Here is a 14,857-nt window from a genome sequence, read left to right as displayed (position 1 = left end):
AATTCAATGCATAATTTCCCCAAACTTGAATCAAACAAGAAGATAAAAAAGTCCACTCAACAGATGTACATCAGGTATAATTTATGATATACACATTTTAATCCCAAGATAAGATATACAGAAGATATCCTGTCACTAAATGAGTTGGCCACAAGATTTGCTAATTATCGGAAAATGTCCAACTGGACAACCATAAGGCACCACCTTCTCTTTGAAGTACCATAACTGCAACTAAAAGAGATTAGCATGATGATCAGAATAACAATAATATGGTGGTTATACTTAATTCCTCTCATGATCTGAATGTGAGGAATGTAGCTCTTTGACTGCGCGTCGCAACAGTAGAAAACATAATATTGTAAATAGAGCCTGAAGAGGTGCTGAAAATGGATGGGAAAATTCTAATGGAAGCACATCTAATGGAATGTAAACAGAAAATGTATGACGTAAGTTGTCATTAGTCACGCCTAATGAAATATGATAGCAATGGCGGTTAAATAGCAAACATCTAGCAGATCAAATAATACAAATGGAGACATAAGAAACTACATTTGCAACTAAAAGAGCAGGATTTTCTGCAAATTAGTCTACATGTTAACTAGTAATCAATACCACAGGAATAATGACAAGCTAGTACATTAAAATTGTTAAAATTCTAGCCGTGCTTTCAGCTTTTCATTAGAAGCATGAAGTGAAAAAAAAAAATAGAGAGAAGAGATGCTATTGCCTCCAAGAAATACAACAGAGCAAGTAAATAACCACACACCGAAAGAAGCTGAACTTGTAGTTAATACAGCGATACAAAAGATCATAGAAAGTACCCTCCTTGTGGAAATAATGAGGCTCTAGCATCAATTGCTTAGTCTCCAAAGATGAAGTTGCAATGACCATCAAGTCTAAGCAATTAAGGTTAGAGATTGCCCAAGAATAAGTGTCAGATTTTTGTGAACCAGCTGTTTATCCTGGCATTGTAATCCAAGTCATCAGCGAAAAAAAATGAGATGACGAACCTAGAAGCCCAATGAATGTTGAATGTTGGGATCCTCCAGCACATCTGTCACAAGAGAATTAAGTCTACCACTGTGGCTAGAGAATCCATAAATTAGCTGCCTGCTATTCAGCAGCTTCCATCATCGAATCTTCCTTAACCTCAGTAATTACCTGAAGAAATTCCACCGGGGTTGCTGCAGGATCCAGTTCATGGCAACCTCTTGGAGCATTATGGGCTTCTTCTCCTGTAAGCAAATGAGATGGAACCTGATGTGAAAAACGAAACATCTCTTCTCTAGGGATCCTCTTGACCTCCTTAGGATCCATGTGTCTATGAAAAACTGTTTTGAAACCAGCAACTTTCAGTAACGGGGCCACGGTAAGACCATGTTCATCATCATAATCATCAAGTACTTCCACCATTTCATATTTGTGTATCACATCATCAGGTGTAAGCTCATTCCAATCGGAAGACCAGTTCCGGTAGAGGGCCCAGGTATCACCTTTCTTAGGGACAATTTTGATAACTCCACGAGGACCTTTCTCCCATCTAACTCTGTGAGAAAATATATTTATTGTATCAGTAATTTCATATCTGCTCACCCTGAAATCACCACACGTCTTGGAGAAGCCAGAGTTGACCCAATTTAGTGGCCCAAATTCACTATTGGACTTTGAACTGAGGAAACTCATGCGGATCTTAAAAGGCTTCAGTGAAATAACTTTCTGAACCATAGCATATAAACGAGGCATACCATCTTCATTATCATACGAAGCCCACACCTGGTCACTTTCAAAAGCTCTTTCTGTACGATATTTGTCGAAGTCATGGAAATCTGGATCAGGAACATCAATTGATACAGGTTCCTTGACTTTGCTGTCATTAGCAGGATCTTTGACAACAGAAGCTTGATTGTTGTTAATTCTTGAGTCATCTAGCTGATTTTGTTTAACAGGAGCCCGACCAAGTCCACTGCCTACTCTTTCATTATAAGTATCTTTCTGATTTCTTCTCTGCTTCAGTTTTTCCTTATCCGCTGAGCCAGCAGCTGCAGCAACATTCCATTCTTCTAATTTCTTATGAATTGCCATTTTAGCCTTCTCTATAAGCATATTCCGCATGTCAACTTGGGAATATTCCTTAAAGGTGTTCTGTTTGGCAGTCACTCTAGCCTTAGTATTATCCTCTGAGCCATTACTTCTTTGTGTCTCGAGACCAACAGCTTTTCCTGTGCCTGCAGCCCATTTCTCCATATCATCTCCACCGTAACCTGCATAGGTATCGCCATTAATGTTCCTCTTATTTCTTTTTGCAGGCCTGCCAACTCTAGAAGTAGGTCTTTCCTGGCCATATGGATTGGCACTTGCATTATAGCTGGGTACATGGTTGTTGGTCTCAAATGTTGTTGTCTGTGCCTCATGCTTCCTTCTTCTTTTCTCAGATGTGTGGTGAACTACATTGGCAGTCTGAGAAGCACAAGCATTTGTGCAGGTAGCACCAGTTGCTTTCGAGTACTGACCCCATTGATAGTTCGAATTGTTGTAGGAATCAAAATTCCCTTCAGCCTGGTACCCTGCATGTCCTGTTCCAGGAATAGAGGATGTCCGACTTCCAGAACCATAAGAATGATGTTTTGTGGAACTATGGTTAACGTTCTGGTTGTGCTGCTTGCTTGACCATGAGAAAGACGAATTAGTTCCATTACTTGGAAATCCTATCTCTACAGCCAAAAATGCCTGGTGGCAGTTGGGGCATAAAAGATTGTGATTTAGGTATACTCTTAGGTACTCGTACTGCATCCTGCATCTGTTGCATGATGTCCAGAATGTGTCGAGTCTTGAATGTTGAGATGATGGGGCAGAAGCAGACTGAGCAGCCCTGCTGTTGCTCTTCCGAGCTCTGGTGTTGGATGTTCTCTTGTTAGAAGGAGTATAAAAGCCATTAGCAGCACTTGAAACTGCATGATCGCTGTTTTGTTGAGAACCAACATCACTGCATCCTTTGATATTTCTCTTTTGATCATACAATGTCTTTCTGCTCTTATCAGACAACACACTCCATGCCTCAGAAATGAGCTTAAAAGCACCCTCGGCACCTATGGATTTGTTTTTGTCAGGGTGAAGCTGGAGAGCTAGCTTCCTGTACTGCTTCTTCACTGTTTCTTCATCTGCTGAAGCATTGAGACACAAAACTCCGTACCAATCACTCTCCCCATTAATTTTCCCTTCTGCAGCAAGATAAACATCTAGAGTTGCTATCATCTGAGCAATACCCTCAAGTGATGGAAAGAGGTTTTGGGCCTTCAGAGCAAACTTCTTAGCACCTTTGATGTCTTTTGCACTGAACTTCCTTTCAGCCATTTCTCTTGCCCTAATGGCCTCATCCATATTGCAGTCCATGATATAACCTCTTTCTATGCAGTTGGTTTTCAACAAAAGCAAGGCCAATAAGAACTCAGCTAGAGTTTCAGTAATCGAAACTGAACATTCTTCTACACTTCAAGAAAATGATGCTAAACCCTCGCGCATCCTAAATTGCAATGCAACAAAAATCCAAAACAAATCTGAGCAACTGGTTCATCAAAAAATAAAGATAAAAACAAAATCTGAAACAACCAAAGTTATAAAAGTCGATCTCTATCAAAAGAAGTATAAAAAGGACAATTCCATCCTTTGCTCACTCATCAAGCATTATATTTGTAAGTAGGGAAGAAATTCCAAATAAAAAGGGTGGCAGATTACAAATACACACAGCAAGTAACTAGTGATCAAGCATTATTGACTTATTAATCAAATCAGCACATCAAACTCACATGGAACAACAAATCAAAGCTAAAAAAAAAAATCTAACTTTCCAATTTACAAAACAGCATAAATTTCCATAACAAAAAGGTTAAAGAATTCATAATATCACACCTGCAAGTAACTAGTGATCAAGCATCAGTGAACCAAATCAACACTTCAAAATTGCACAAAACCAGCACATCAGAGCTAAAAAACCTAACTTTACAACTCAAGAGCCACCATCAGAAGAAGCAACTACACCAAACCAGCTCAAATTTCAAAATACCACAATTCTCCAACCCCTCAGCTACCCCCAGCACCAGGATGACAGAAAACTGGAAGCCTAGCCAAGAACTTAGTGAGATCAAGCCAAAGAGAGCTTGAAACAGGACGAATCAACCGATCTACGAAGTTTAGGGTTGCAACTATCAATTCACACATGTTTCCCCAAAAATTCCCAATTTTTAGGGTTTCAAATCTAGAACCCTAATTTCCCGATCTCCGCCGTCAGACCACGGCCAGTGACAAAATAGTACACAAGAGAAAGAGCGCGCGAGTATTTAGGGAAGGAGAGAGTACCCAATTGGAAGAAATCAACGTAGATGCGACCCCGCCATGAGAAGATCTCGAGCTCCAAATTTTTTTTCCCCAAAAAATCTTTAGGAAAATAAAGGGGGAAATTGCAAAACTTTAGTCAAACTACCTTGGACCTAAAAAAAATTCCATATACCAAAATGCCTGTGGAGGAAAAGAGATGAAAAAGAGATCACACTATTGTATATATTTTTTTTTAGTATTTTCTTAACCCTAAACCTTACCTTTATTTCATATTTGGGAAAACTCTAACTAGGGTTAATTTCTAAACCAAGGGCAGGTTTGTCAATTTGGGTTAATTACAGCAAATTATTATATTAGATTAAAGGAAAGCCCTCAATAGACTACTATTTACTAGCATAAAATTAATATTATTTTGTTGCTGATAAAATAAAGTAATGCTAATGCATTTATTTTTTTAACTTTATTTATATTTTATATAATGTAAATAATAGAGGCAGGCACATGTGAGGCCTTTTTCAAGCTCCTTATTAGTTTTTTTTTAATTTAAAATAATGTGGGTCCCACATAAAATTAAGGGAAGGTGATGAGATTTTGTGACCCTTTTTTACCCTTGCAGGACCTTGGGTTAAGATTTACCAAGTGATGGTTAGATTAACCAGGGTGAAGGGTTAAGAGTACCTTACCTCTGGTTAGAATAAATTGGTTTGCAATATATTTCAACCAAAGGGAAATTACAACCACCACTCAAAAAGGCTCCTAACTCCTAACCCTTAATACTGAGAGATGCCCCTGTGTGTACTTTTCCTAAAGTAGGGCCAACCTCTTTGTATGCTTTTAGAGCCCTGTACATCATTTTCCTTGTTCTAATGATAATTTTTAAATAATTTATTTCTCACATTATGATATGGATTTCTTTACTAAAATACTGCACTGGCATTAATCTTCTTCCATGCTGTTGTGATGTCACAGAGTAATGCAAAAGTTGGTCATATGTAATTCATACTGCTTTGACTGTGTAAATTTCAAAATAACTTGTGAGAGAAAGAGAAGTTCTTGTATATGGCATCAAAGAACTAGTATACAGATGATACCATTTCATCTAGAGCAAGTATTCTGCAACAAGAGATGCTTCATTGGTGACAATAAAAGCCACAAAATGTCATAGAGGGCATGATTCATACCACAAGATCAATAATACAACCAGTGTTTGCTGAGACTATAACATATTGTACAACATTACAAACTACTTTGACATTAGAAGATAGCATTCAAGAAGAAAGCCTGAAGCCAGTTATCGACTAGGACATCACTCAGTTCTGAAACAAAGCTATTTGAGCAAATGCTTTCTTCATCTGAAAACTGAATCTTACTGACAGCCACAGATCTGCTTCGGTCTTCTTAGTGTTTGTTGCATCATCAAATGGTATCTGCAGCTCTTTAAGAATATTCTGACTCCTTCCATGCAATTAAACTTTTGTTATCGAATGCTGCTGGAGCCTCCATTGAGATCAAGCCACACTCAGATGCTTCCAAGGTGCGGGAAAGAATTTCCTGCATTGCAACAAATGGAAGAGAGATGAAGGAACATAATGGTCCAAGCTTTAAGATGCAGCTTATTCATCATTACACCCTTGTGTTTGTTAGTTAGTTACAGAAACTGCAATGTACCAAGGTAAGTACTGTACTGTATCACATTCACCAATCTCAATTTTGAACTCCTTTCAGAACATATCCTTAGTCCTGAAAAGGAACTACAAAAAGCAACTTGAACAACAAACACACAAGTTGTAATAGGCTTTGGTCCCACAACAAACAAAGTCTCAATCAATAAAGTTTGTCACCATAAAAGCATACCAGGAGAACAGAATATATTCATTTCAAGTTTTCAACCCTAATGTAAAATTGTGACTGAAAAAGAAATTGTGCATTGGATCAGAATCTCAAGTGCCAAAAAAAAAACAGTTGGTAAGAAAATAACATTTATTAGGCTACCAGATGGATTTTACACCAACAATTGTTGTACAATCACAGGCATCACAGCTGAATCAGGAATGTGGTTCACCACTCAGCAAAACTGACTAATTAACACACTGTACCAAGCTAGATTTAAACAGAATCTGAAAAGCCAAAGCTAGGAATAAAATATTTCCAAGTCATTGTGCAAAAGATGCTCAAGGGCTCAGCAGAGACCAATGGAGGGTAATTCTTCTTCCATAAGCAACTTTATTAGAGTGCATACGTAGGTTGCACCTTTTCACTATTTTGGAGCTTTGCTTTCATGATCAATCTTTTTCCTTTTCCTCCTGTTTGTAGTACTTGAAATTATCTTCCGATGAATTTTCTTGTCAGCGGAATATTTGTTTGACATACTTTTTCAGTAAAAACTCCAAACATTGTGCACACAAAAGGAAAACCTGTCTGCAAGTTTAACCTGCCAAGACCTCACATCGAATACTCTTGACAAAAATTGATAGTAAGGGAAAAAAAATGCCATCTTAGTTTTAGTGGTTATTCTATGAGAAAACTCGTAGCATGATGTGCAACCCCAATAATCCTGGATTGTGGTGGACATGTGCTTGTTTAACTGCTTTGTACTCCTATATACTACTATCAATTTGCAACAAGACAAAAGAAGATTAATGAACCTGCAGGATAGGCCGCTGTAAGAAAATTATAGAGAGCTCAAGCCAAATAGGAAGGTGGCACAATAGCCCATTGAGCTCCATATCTAAGTCCAATCAGCGATGTCCTTATGTTGTATATCGTTCCGAGCCAAGCTACAGCAAAGAGGAAATGACCGATGGTATTGGGTAGTTCCTGTAAAAAAAAAACATGGGCATGAAAAATGATGCGAGCTCAATAAACTCAATTAATATGCAGAAATGAACTCTTTTGCAATATTATTCATAGCATTCTGTAAATGACATGAGTCAGATAAGTGGTAGAAGATATAAAAAGGTCACAGTCAAAGCTATTGTGAAAATATTAACAAGTGGCAATTGAAGCATAAGAAATTAAATAGCATGCCAATTTATGTAAGAAGATATATCTATATCTTTCAGCAGCTTCTGCTATATTGGTACCACTTACCTTGTACAATCTATTTCCTGCATATTAAGGCTGCTTAAGGGTACTTATATGCTTTATCCCTTCATCAAAATAGACAATTTGGTTAATCCTTCCTAACCCGTCCTGGATAGAAGTGCATGAATAGATTAAAGTACAATGTTAACAGTAAATAGATACTAAGTCATTCTAGACTCACGTACAACTTTCCATTCCTCTTAAATCTTAAAGTCCACCATTTTCTTCACAAGTAACATAAGTTCAAGAGGAGCTTCACTCCTTTAGATTCTTTTTTCTTTTCTCTTTGGATAATAAATCACCAACTGATACATTATGATATGCTGGCTTTTCCATTCCAAAAATATTTTAAACTGCAAATAAGTCCACCTAAACTCAAACGGCTATACTGAAGGACTACATATACAGAATCACATAATTACTCAATATTTGATCAACATAATCACATTTCTCTACAAATTACCAACTTCTCCATTTTAATAATGAGCAAGGCACTCAGATTACATTTTTTTCCCCCCTTTGATTCTTATCCTCTCTGTGTCCTATCACATCCCCAGAACAATTTCATTACAGACCAGTGAGTTCCAATCTATCATTATCATTTAGTTATTGGAGTTAAATATATAATAAAGATCAGAAATTTCAAAGATTTCTGAAACTCATTTCTTTAGTACCAAAGTTGAAGAGGCAATTTTTTTTTAATAAAAGGATAGAAAAGAGCATACATGATATACAACATTTCAAACTTAAATGAGGTCTTATGATATATCCATATAGAGTACATGCATGGACATTAATTTCTGATGAAAGAGGAGCTTTTGATTATTAAAGCCAATAACATTTTTCTTTTGGAAAGCAGGAAGCGCATGCAATCTAGACTGAAATACAGACCATAATACCATACCTCACATTTATTTCAGAGAAAAAGCTACTACAAGGTTCCAAGTATTAGGATCGGCCACTTGAAAGAATGATGTATCGGCCTTATCGGCCACTTGTGTCAGCCTATATTTTAAAAATTACTGTAAAATTAAAAATTTATGAATTAAAAAATAAGATATAAAATATAAATTCCTCACATATGAAGTCTAAAAATTAGAAAATGTATTATTTTCTTGATCTCTGTTTGTCCCCCTTTCTCCCACTCACTCACTCTCCCCTTCTCGCCCACTAATTCTCTCTCCTATCTCCTCTCCCTCTCACTTCACAAAAAAAATTTCCTCACTCAAAACCCCCTCTTCTCCAACTCACACCCCTCTCCCTCTCCCTCTCCCACTCACTCCCTTTCTAGGATTGGGATCAGCTAAACTAGGAACTTTGGTCAAGAAAGTTCCAAATGCCAATCATGGATGCAAAAATTGTGTTTCATCCAAAGACTAGCTATGATCCCAATGAAAGAGAAAAATACTCTGATCAGCCTGCATCAAGGAAGCCTTCTCCCCTATGTGGTCCTCCCTTCTTAACTCTCACGGCACTCTTAACTCCAGACTATAATAATTTTACCTGCAACTATGCAACTCGCTTTTGCCTCTCCTATCTGGCAGCAAGTCAAGTTTGTTAACTTATGATCTTCTAACTCATTTAAAATGACCTCCAGTTTTTGTTTCTCTTGATTTATTTATCTATTCTTTTTAAACCTTGGAAGGAAATACTCATTACTGTGATACAGAATCAAAAATGAAAAGTCATCAGTGTAGGAATGACAAGGAGAAATCTCTTGAAAAAATATTAGTAGTACCATTCTGGTATTGGTATGGCTCAAGTCAACCGAGTCTTCTCCAAGCCGGACATTCATTAAGTAAGCACTAAGCAGCCAAAAGTGAAGCTCTGCTGAATCATTGCATATCTCCAGAGTCAAAATTGCACTACCTAGATCAGCAAGCCCTTCAAGAATTTCAGAACAGAGCCCCTGCTGTTGGGGAAATTCTGTTCACATATAACAAGTGCAGCTCTGCTGAAGAATGCACAAAGTAGAAGGCAGAATGAGTACCTATATATCATATCATTTCAGAGCAGCAGTAGCATCCTAAAGCGCATCATTGATGCTACATGGGTAACAAGTAACTTTTCAGTCATAACATAAACAACTTATTGGCGAATGAAAGGTGTATACAAAATTGAAAAAAAAAAAAACTACAGTGGATATCATCATTTAATCCTTGTTAAAGTTCAAAACGGTTATTGGATAGGGAAAAAAAATTCTTTTTAGAGCAGAAACTGTGGTCACAAAGACCAGAGTCAAATGCCGAACAAGGATTAGATAGTTCACATAATCAATAAAATAAAACTGTTAAAAGCTTCAAAAATTTCACATTTGATAGCAGAGATAAGTAAAGGAGATATAAAACTAATGTTGATATGTAGATGAAACTGTAATACACTAAGATCGAGTACCTTGTTTAAATAGTTCAGGCATTTCATAGGAGATAAAATAATATGAGGTTGTGAATGGAACTGTAATGCACTAAGATGCAGTTTCTATAATTCACACTCTTTTTTTGCTTGTCTAGATCTATATGTACCATAAAAAGGAGCATTTGTTATCGAGTAAGTGCTGTTTAGGACAATTGCACATGACAACCTCTAGCAGCAGAAAGGGACTGACAATGGAGGGGCAGAATTTTGTTCAAACCAAGAATTCCCAAAGAAGAACTTCAAGAGCCTTGTAAGATATAACAAAAGAAAAATCAAGCTTAAAAGCAGGCAAAACTGAAAGCTAAATCTTAAGTACTCATGACAAAGTGTGATGTCATAGAAAATTTAGCTCAGTGGAAATATGTCTCCTAGTATGGTTGTGATTTGGTTCCGGCACAATAACTATATCAAATACAGAAGTAACAGAAACTTCCATGTAAAGATGTATTCAGAATGAAGGATTCATTCACATTACAACCTCAGAAGAGGACAGAAGAAATTGAAAACCACATGCTCTTTATAAGTACGCAATAAAGATAGTTCTGTTAATGATACTAATGCGCGAAGCGATAACCTTCTATAAGCTCAAACTAAACAATGGAAAGAAAATTTTGCATCAAATCTATTACCAGTGAAGTCAACCCAACAAGCATTTTTTCCAGAAGAAAAATAACGACCGGCTCCTCAATCAAGTCGTTCAAATTCTTCAACAAAGCATAAACGTACCAGAAGCAAATTTACATAACAATACAAATTCAGGAATTAAAGAAACAAATTGAAAAACTCGTAAATCCACGAGCAAACTACTGCCTTCTACAAGAACACAAATAAGCAATTAGATAAATTTGGCTTCAAGATCACAGTAACCAAACAAAATAATTAAAGGCGACTTAAGCGAAGGCCTCTCTCATTAGATAATCATCAGAAGTCATAGCATACTCCTCCCACACCACCAAAATGCTATCAAAGACGAGAACAAACCGCTACCGGCGAGGAATCCAACAGACAAGAGGCTACCAAAGAAGCCCAAACCTTCCTTCTTACGTACCTCAGAACGGTAAAAAAGCTACAGAAATCATAGAAACTCACGAGATTTATCTGCCTCAGGGCAATACAACATTTGCCCCCAAAATTAAGGGTCGAAAGGGCTGGAATGGATCCATTCGGAGATTTTTATTAGAGAAACACAGGAGATTTCTACCTTATTGGGCGAATAACACTCGGATTTGAGGAAAAAAGACAATTAATCTTTGCGTTATTGTGGGATACTAAATGGGTTGTGGAGAAGAAAGAGGCAGGTGAAGACGTTGTAAGGCAATTAGATAACTTCAAATTTTAGAATAAACAACGACAGGGAAAGATGCTGAGTTTTCGTCTTAATTACATAAATGCCAGTAGCATAAAGTTATCTGATCCCTTGTTCGGTTATTCCTTATCAGGGTCCGATAATTCTCCTGTTAGAGACCCTTTTATCACCTTATGCAGGGATAAGTCCCCTTATTTTAGAGGGCAAAGATAAGAATTAAGATTAGGGTTCTGGTTCTCCAATGGCGGGGAAGAGCAGGCAGGAGCTAGCTGTAGAAGGGCAGAGGCACCTGGAGGAGACGATCAATGCGGCGTTCCAGATTCTATCCTCTATGAACGATGAGCTCTGCAACCCCGCCCTCTGGTCCACCGCTGCCGGCGCTCCCGTCCACCTGTCGTCCGGCGGTGGCGACGCGTCCTCGGACTCCTCATCTCACCCCTCCGATGGCGGCGCGGGCGCCGGCGCTGGAGGTATTGGTAGTGGCGGAGCTCTTGATGAGGCGCGCCACCGCTACAAGTCCGCCGTCGCCGCGTTGCGTGCTTCCATCGCCGCCATTTCCGCCTCTAACCAGGTAAAGATGGACATTTTAACGCAATTCTTCCTTTGTTTTTGTTTAGTTTACTGAGAGGAAGAATTCGTGGTCTTATTTGTTTAGATATTTTGCTGGTAATGAGTGTTATGGGGGGAAATAATTAGTAAATTTGTTATCTTTCTATTCGGGTGAGTTAGTGTGGCTTTGTTTATTGCAAAAGATTTGTAAGTTATTTTTTGCTAATGGTCAAGAAAAACAACCATAATGGAAAAGGAAGGCCTTGTCATGCAATTGTGGCTTGTGAGTATTCATTTGGTATCCACTACTAGGTCATTTGCTTACAAATGTCGGGTAAGTGGTGGTGATAATCGTTGGTGATATCAACCACATGAATTGACGAATGTTGGTAGAATCGATAGAGTAAGTAAACCAGAAATTAAGTAGTGTATATACTAACCTAATCGTAAACCAAACCAATTGCATCCGAATCTTCTAGATGAGAAAATGATTCAAGTATTGTAATCTAAATAATAATTAAGAGTAAATAGAAGTTAGAGAGATGTGGCATGTGAAATGTGGCACTCAGTCGTTTAAAGATAACTGACACCCTCTTGTGTAGGGATTCTTATGATCTTATCGTTGTCTTCCAAGGTCCTCCTTAGGTCTAACACCTCTCTTGATCTGGCAGCGGTACGTGTTATGGGCGCCTTGATAGTCATGTCCTTTGAATAAGATTCAAAGAGTTAACTATTGATGGATAGACTCAAACGCAGATTCTCTTCTGAGAGGTGTTCTTTGATAGGGTTTAGGGTTTTCACCTATACGGTAAATCCCCTTTTATGGGGACTTATTGTTATTGTTATGAGATAGTTAGGAGCATTTAGTTGCTATTTACTAGTAAGTGGGGGCTTATCCTGAATATGCTTCCACTTAGCATTGAACCAATGGCCCTATAAGAAGATTTAGATCAAAAGGTTGAAAAAGAAAATCTGAATTTCTTCGAAGTGTTAAATTAGAAGCATAATTTGTTTTTCTCACAAACAATTAATGATTTGCTATACAGTGAGTAGTAATTGGCATGGTTCTTACTTGTATCTATCTATGCATGGGGGAGTGGTCCCTGATCATTCTTACTTGAACATTAGGTTTGTCTTATAGTTGCATTTTGATGATAATGGAATCTATGATGGATCTGTTTTAGGTTTTTTAAGGTTAGATTGTAATTGAATTGTCTGATGTTTTGGATGTTATAGGATGGGAGCACATTGGAACAGAAAGCAGATCAAGCTGAAATTGAGAGATTGGAAGAACATGCATCTTCTCTAAGAAAGGTACGTGTAAGCTTGATGTTTCTTAGTCATTTCTAAAGTGTTATGATTTCTAATAATGTGCTTGAATAAGCCCCGACAATTTGATGTCAATACCATTCTACAATGTTTGATGTTTGTGGTTATTATGGTATCTTTCTATTAAAATGAAGTTATCTGAAAATATGCCTGTCAAGTAGAGTAAATATAATGTGATCCTGGAATCATTATCTTGACTTATTGAATGTGACCTTCATGATAAGTTGATCGCCAAATATTGATGAATGTATAAATCTTCTCTGAACAACTTAGTAGCCACAGTAACATTTATTACTGTATATGAATGATGAGCAACTGAAATTAGAGGAGCTTCCACAAAACCATATCCAGGAGGTTATCTTTAAATTATGTGTACGGAAAGATGACCAACATTTGATATTTCCAGTGACTTCATATGAATATATGATGTCTTATTTGGCTTAAGAGTACCCTGAGTTCCTTTATATATGTGATTATGATTACTAGGTTTCTGGATATCATATTAACAAAGTTAGCAGTTCCTCCTAGTGTTTTTTTTTTTTTGCATTTGCTTGAGACATGCAATTGTATCTCTTACTTCTGGTGGTACTGTTGCTTTATGAAATATTATTGTGTTTTATACTGAATAATTATTTGAGCTGCGGTCTTTGAGATAGATTAGTAAGCATGTTGAGGGCACATGATTGAGCAATGTACATGCCAACTCATATCAGTTAGTTGATAGTGTGATAACTGACCTTGGAATTTGATGGCAGGAACTTGCAAGCAAGAACGGGCATGTCAAACTTCTTATTGATCAACTCCGCAATCTGATCACTGACATATCAATGTGGCAGAGCCCCTGTTCCTTATGAAATCACAAGTTTTGCCTTATTTAGATCAGTCTGTACACTCTTTCAGAATCTTATAATGAAATCTCAAACTTCACATATAGCTAAATCTTATGAGGATCACCCTTGTACCTTTCTACTGTTTGTATTAGAAATTGTGGTTCGCATTCTGGTAAATGTGTTTGGCAAAAAGATTTTGGAGTCCTTGACTAGCATGCTGTCTTTATCCCATCAAATTATCAAACCACATAAATTAGGAAAAGCAATAGTCAGTTCTGCCCTATGGTTATTAATTTTTTCAGAATTGCAACTGTGGTTTCATTTAAGTCATAGAGATGGCTTGCAATTTTGAAAACTATTCCCTATGGTTTCATTCTTATGATAGCAATCCTTTTTACTGCTACATATTGTATTAGTCATTGTGGTTTAATACTTTTAGGTCTACTCCTTTATGTTTCCAGATTTGAAATCATAATTACAACAAGTGGCATTCTCCGCAAACTGTTTGTGGGGGATCTTATGATGAGCAAAACAGCTGGGGTTAATTCTAGTATCACAAACCAAACACAAGGATTGATTTAGTATTTCGCTCCTTAAATTGCATTTTGAGCTGATATTTCCATTGTAGATATCTCCATGAGGTTCGTGCATCCTTCTCCATGGAGCACAGTTTTCAGTACGAGGCAAACTGGCTAGAGTTTGGATCCTGCTGAGGTTACATTGCGTTGTCTTTTCTCAAGGTTTATATTTGTATGAGTTTTCGGCATCTCAATTTATAGTTATTTGTATGAGTTTTCGGCATCTCAATTTATAGTTATGTTTGGAGTTGTAGTTTACCTACGAGCTCTTCACTATCATCATATTGCGTGGATGGAGATGGTTGTGAGATGAAGAGACAAACAATCAAATGTTGATAAGTTGTCACATAATGTAGCTTGTAAATAATTTGTAGAAGTGTTTGTAACTCGTAAGCATATTATTACTCCTGAGTGATAAAATAGTTTGTGATGCT

At 37.3% G+C, this 14,857-nt stretch overlaps 2 protein-coding genes and 1 long non-coding RNA gene across 12 annotated transcripts; 1 reads left to right on the top strand and 2 right to left on the bottom strand.

The window, feature by feature from the left end:
* Positions 1 to 3: 3 nt before the first annotated feature.
* On the bottom strand, positions 4 to 4,523 carry LOC140758156 (uncharacterized). Of its 2 annotated transcripts, none has more exons than XM_073094233.1 (3): positions 4,354 to 4,523; positions 1,162 to 3,520; positions 4 to 1,054 (listed from the first exon to the last, which is right to left on the bottom strand). In XM_073094233.1, exons 2-3 carry the CDS (start codon positions 3,388 to 3,390, stop codon positions 935 to 937), a joined length of 2,349 nt encoding a protein of 782 aa, XP_072950334.1. In that variant the 5' UTR covers positions 3,391 to 3,520; positions 4,354 to 4,523; the 3' UTR covers positions 4 to 934. The 2 variants fall into 2 exon arrangements, with proteins under 2 accessions (XP_072950334.1, XP_072950342.1); XM_073094241.1 differs by lacking the exon at positions 4,354 to 4,523 and adding an exon at positions 3,907 to 4,308.
* Positions 4,524 to 5,421: 898 nt separating this feature from the next.
* On the bottom strand, positions 5,422 to 11,188 carry LOC140759006 (uncharacterized). 9 transcript variants are annotated; one of them, XR_012104187.1, is made up of 5 exons: positions 11,033 to 11,188; positions 9,155 to 9,370; positions 8,321 to 8,421; positions 6,978 to 7,149; positions 5,422 to 5,883 (listed from the first exon to the last, which is right to left on the bottom strand). It is a non-coding gene; the product is annotated as an uncharacterized lncRNA (long non-coding RNA). The 9 variants fall into 9 exon arrangements; XR_012104188.1 differs by lacking the exon at positions 8,321 to 8,421 and adding an exon at positions 9,407 to 9,461 and having other exon boundaries at positions 5,424 to 5,883; positions 9,155 to 9,325; positions 10,880 to 11,136; XR_012104190.1 differs by lacking the exon at positions 8,321 to 8,421 and adding an exon at positions 9,407 to 9,461 and having other exon boundaries at positions 5,424 to 5,883; positions 9,155 to 9,285; positions 10,880 to 11,136.
* Positions 11,189 to 11,296: 108 nt separating this feature from the next.
* Positions 11,297 to 13,946, top strand: LOC140758997 (mediator of RNA polymerase II transcription subunit 30). Its single transcript, XM_073095440.1, has 3 exons — positions 11,297 to 11,708; positions 12,923 to 13,000; positions 13,771 to 13,946. Exons 1-3 carry the CDS (start codon positions 11,379 to 11,381, stop codon positions 13,867 to 13,869), a joined length of 507 nt encoding a protein of 168 aa, XP_072951541.1. The 5' UTR covers positions 11,297 to 11,378; the 3' UTR covers positions 13,870 to 13,946.
* The last annotated feature ends 911 nt before the right edge of the window (positions 13,947 to 14,857 follow it).

The sequence above is a fragment of the Typha angustifolia genome, chromosome 1 (genome assembly GCF_048772165.1).
Source record: "Typha angustifolia cultivar Huaian chromosome 1, ASM4877216v1, whole genome shotgun sequence".
In the NCBI taxonomy this organism is placed as follows: domain Eukaryota; kingdom Viridiplantae; phylum Streptophyta; class Magnoliopsida; order Poales; family Typhaceae; genus Typha; species Typha angustifolia.
Note: the sequence above shows the minus strand (reverse complement) of the source record. Positions and strands in the feature narration are given on the sequence as shown.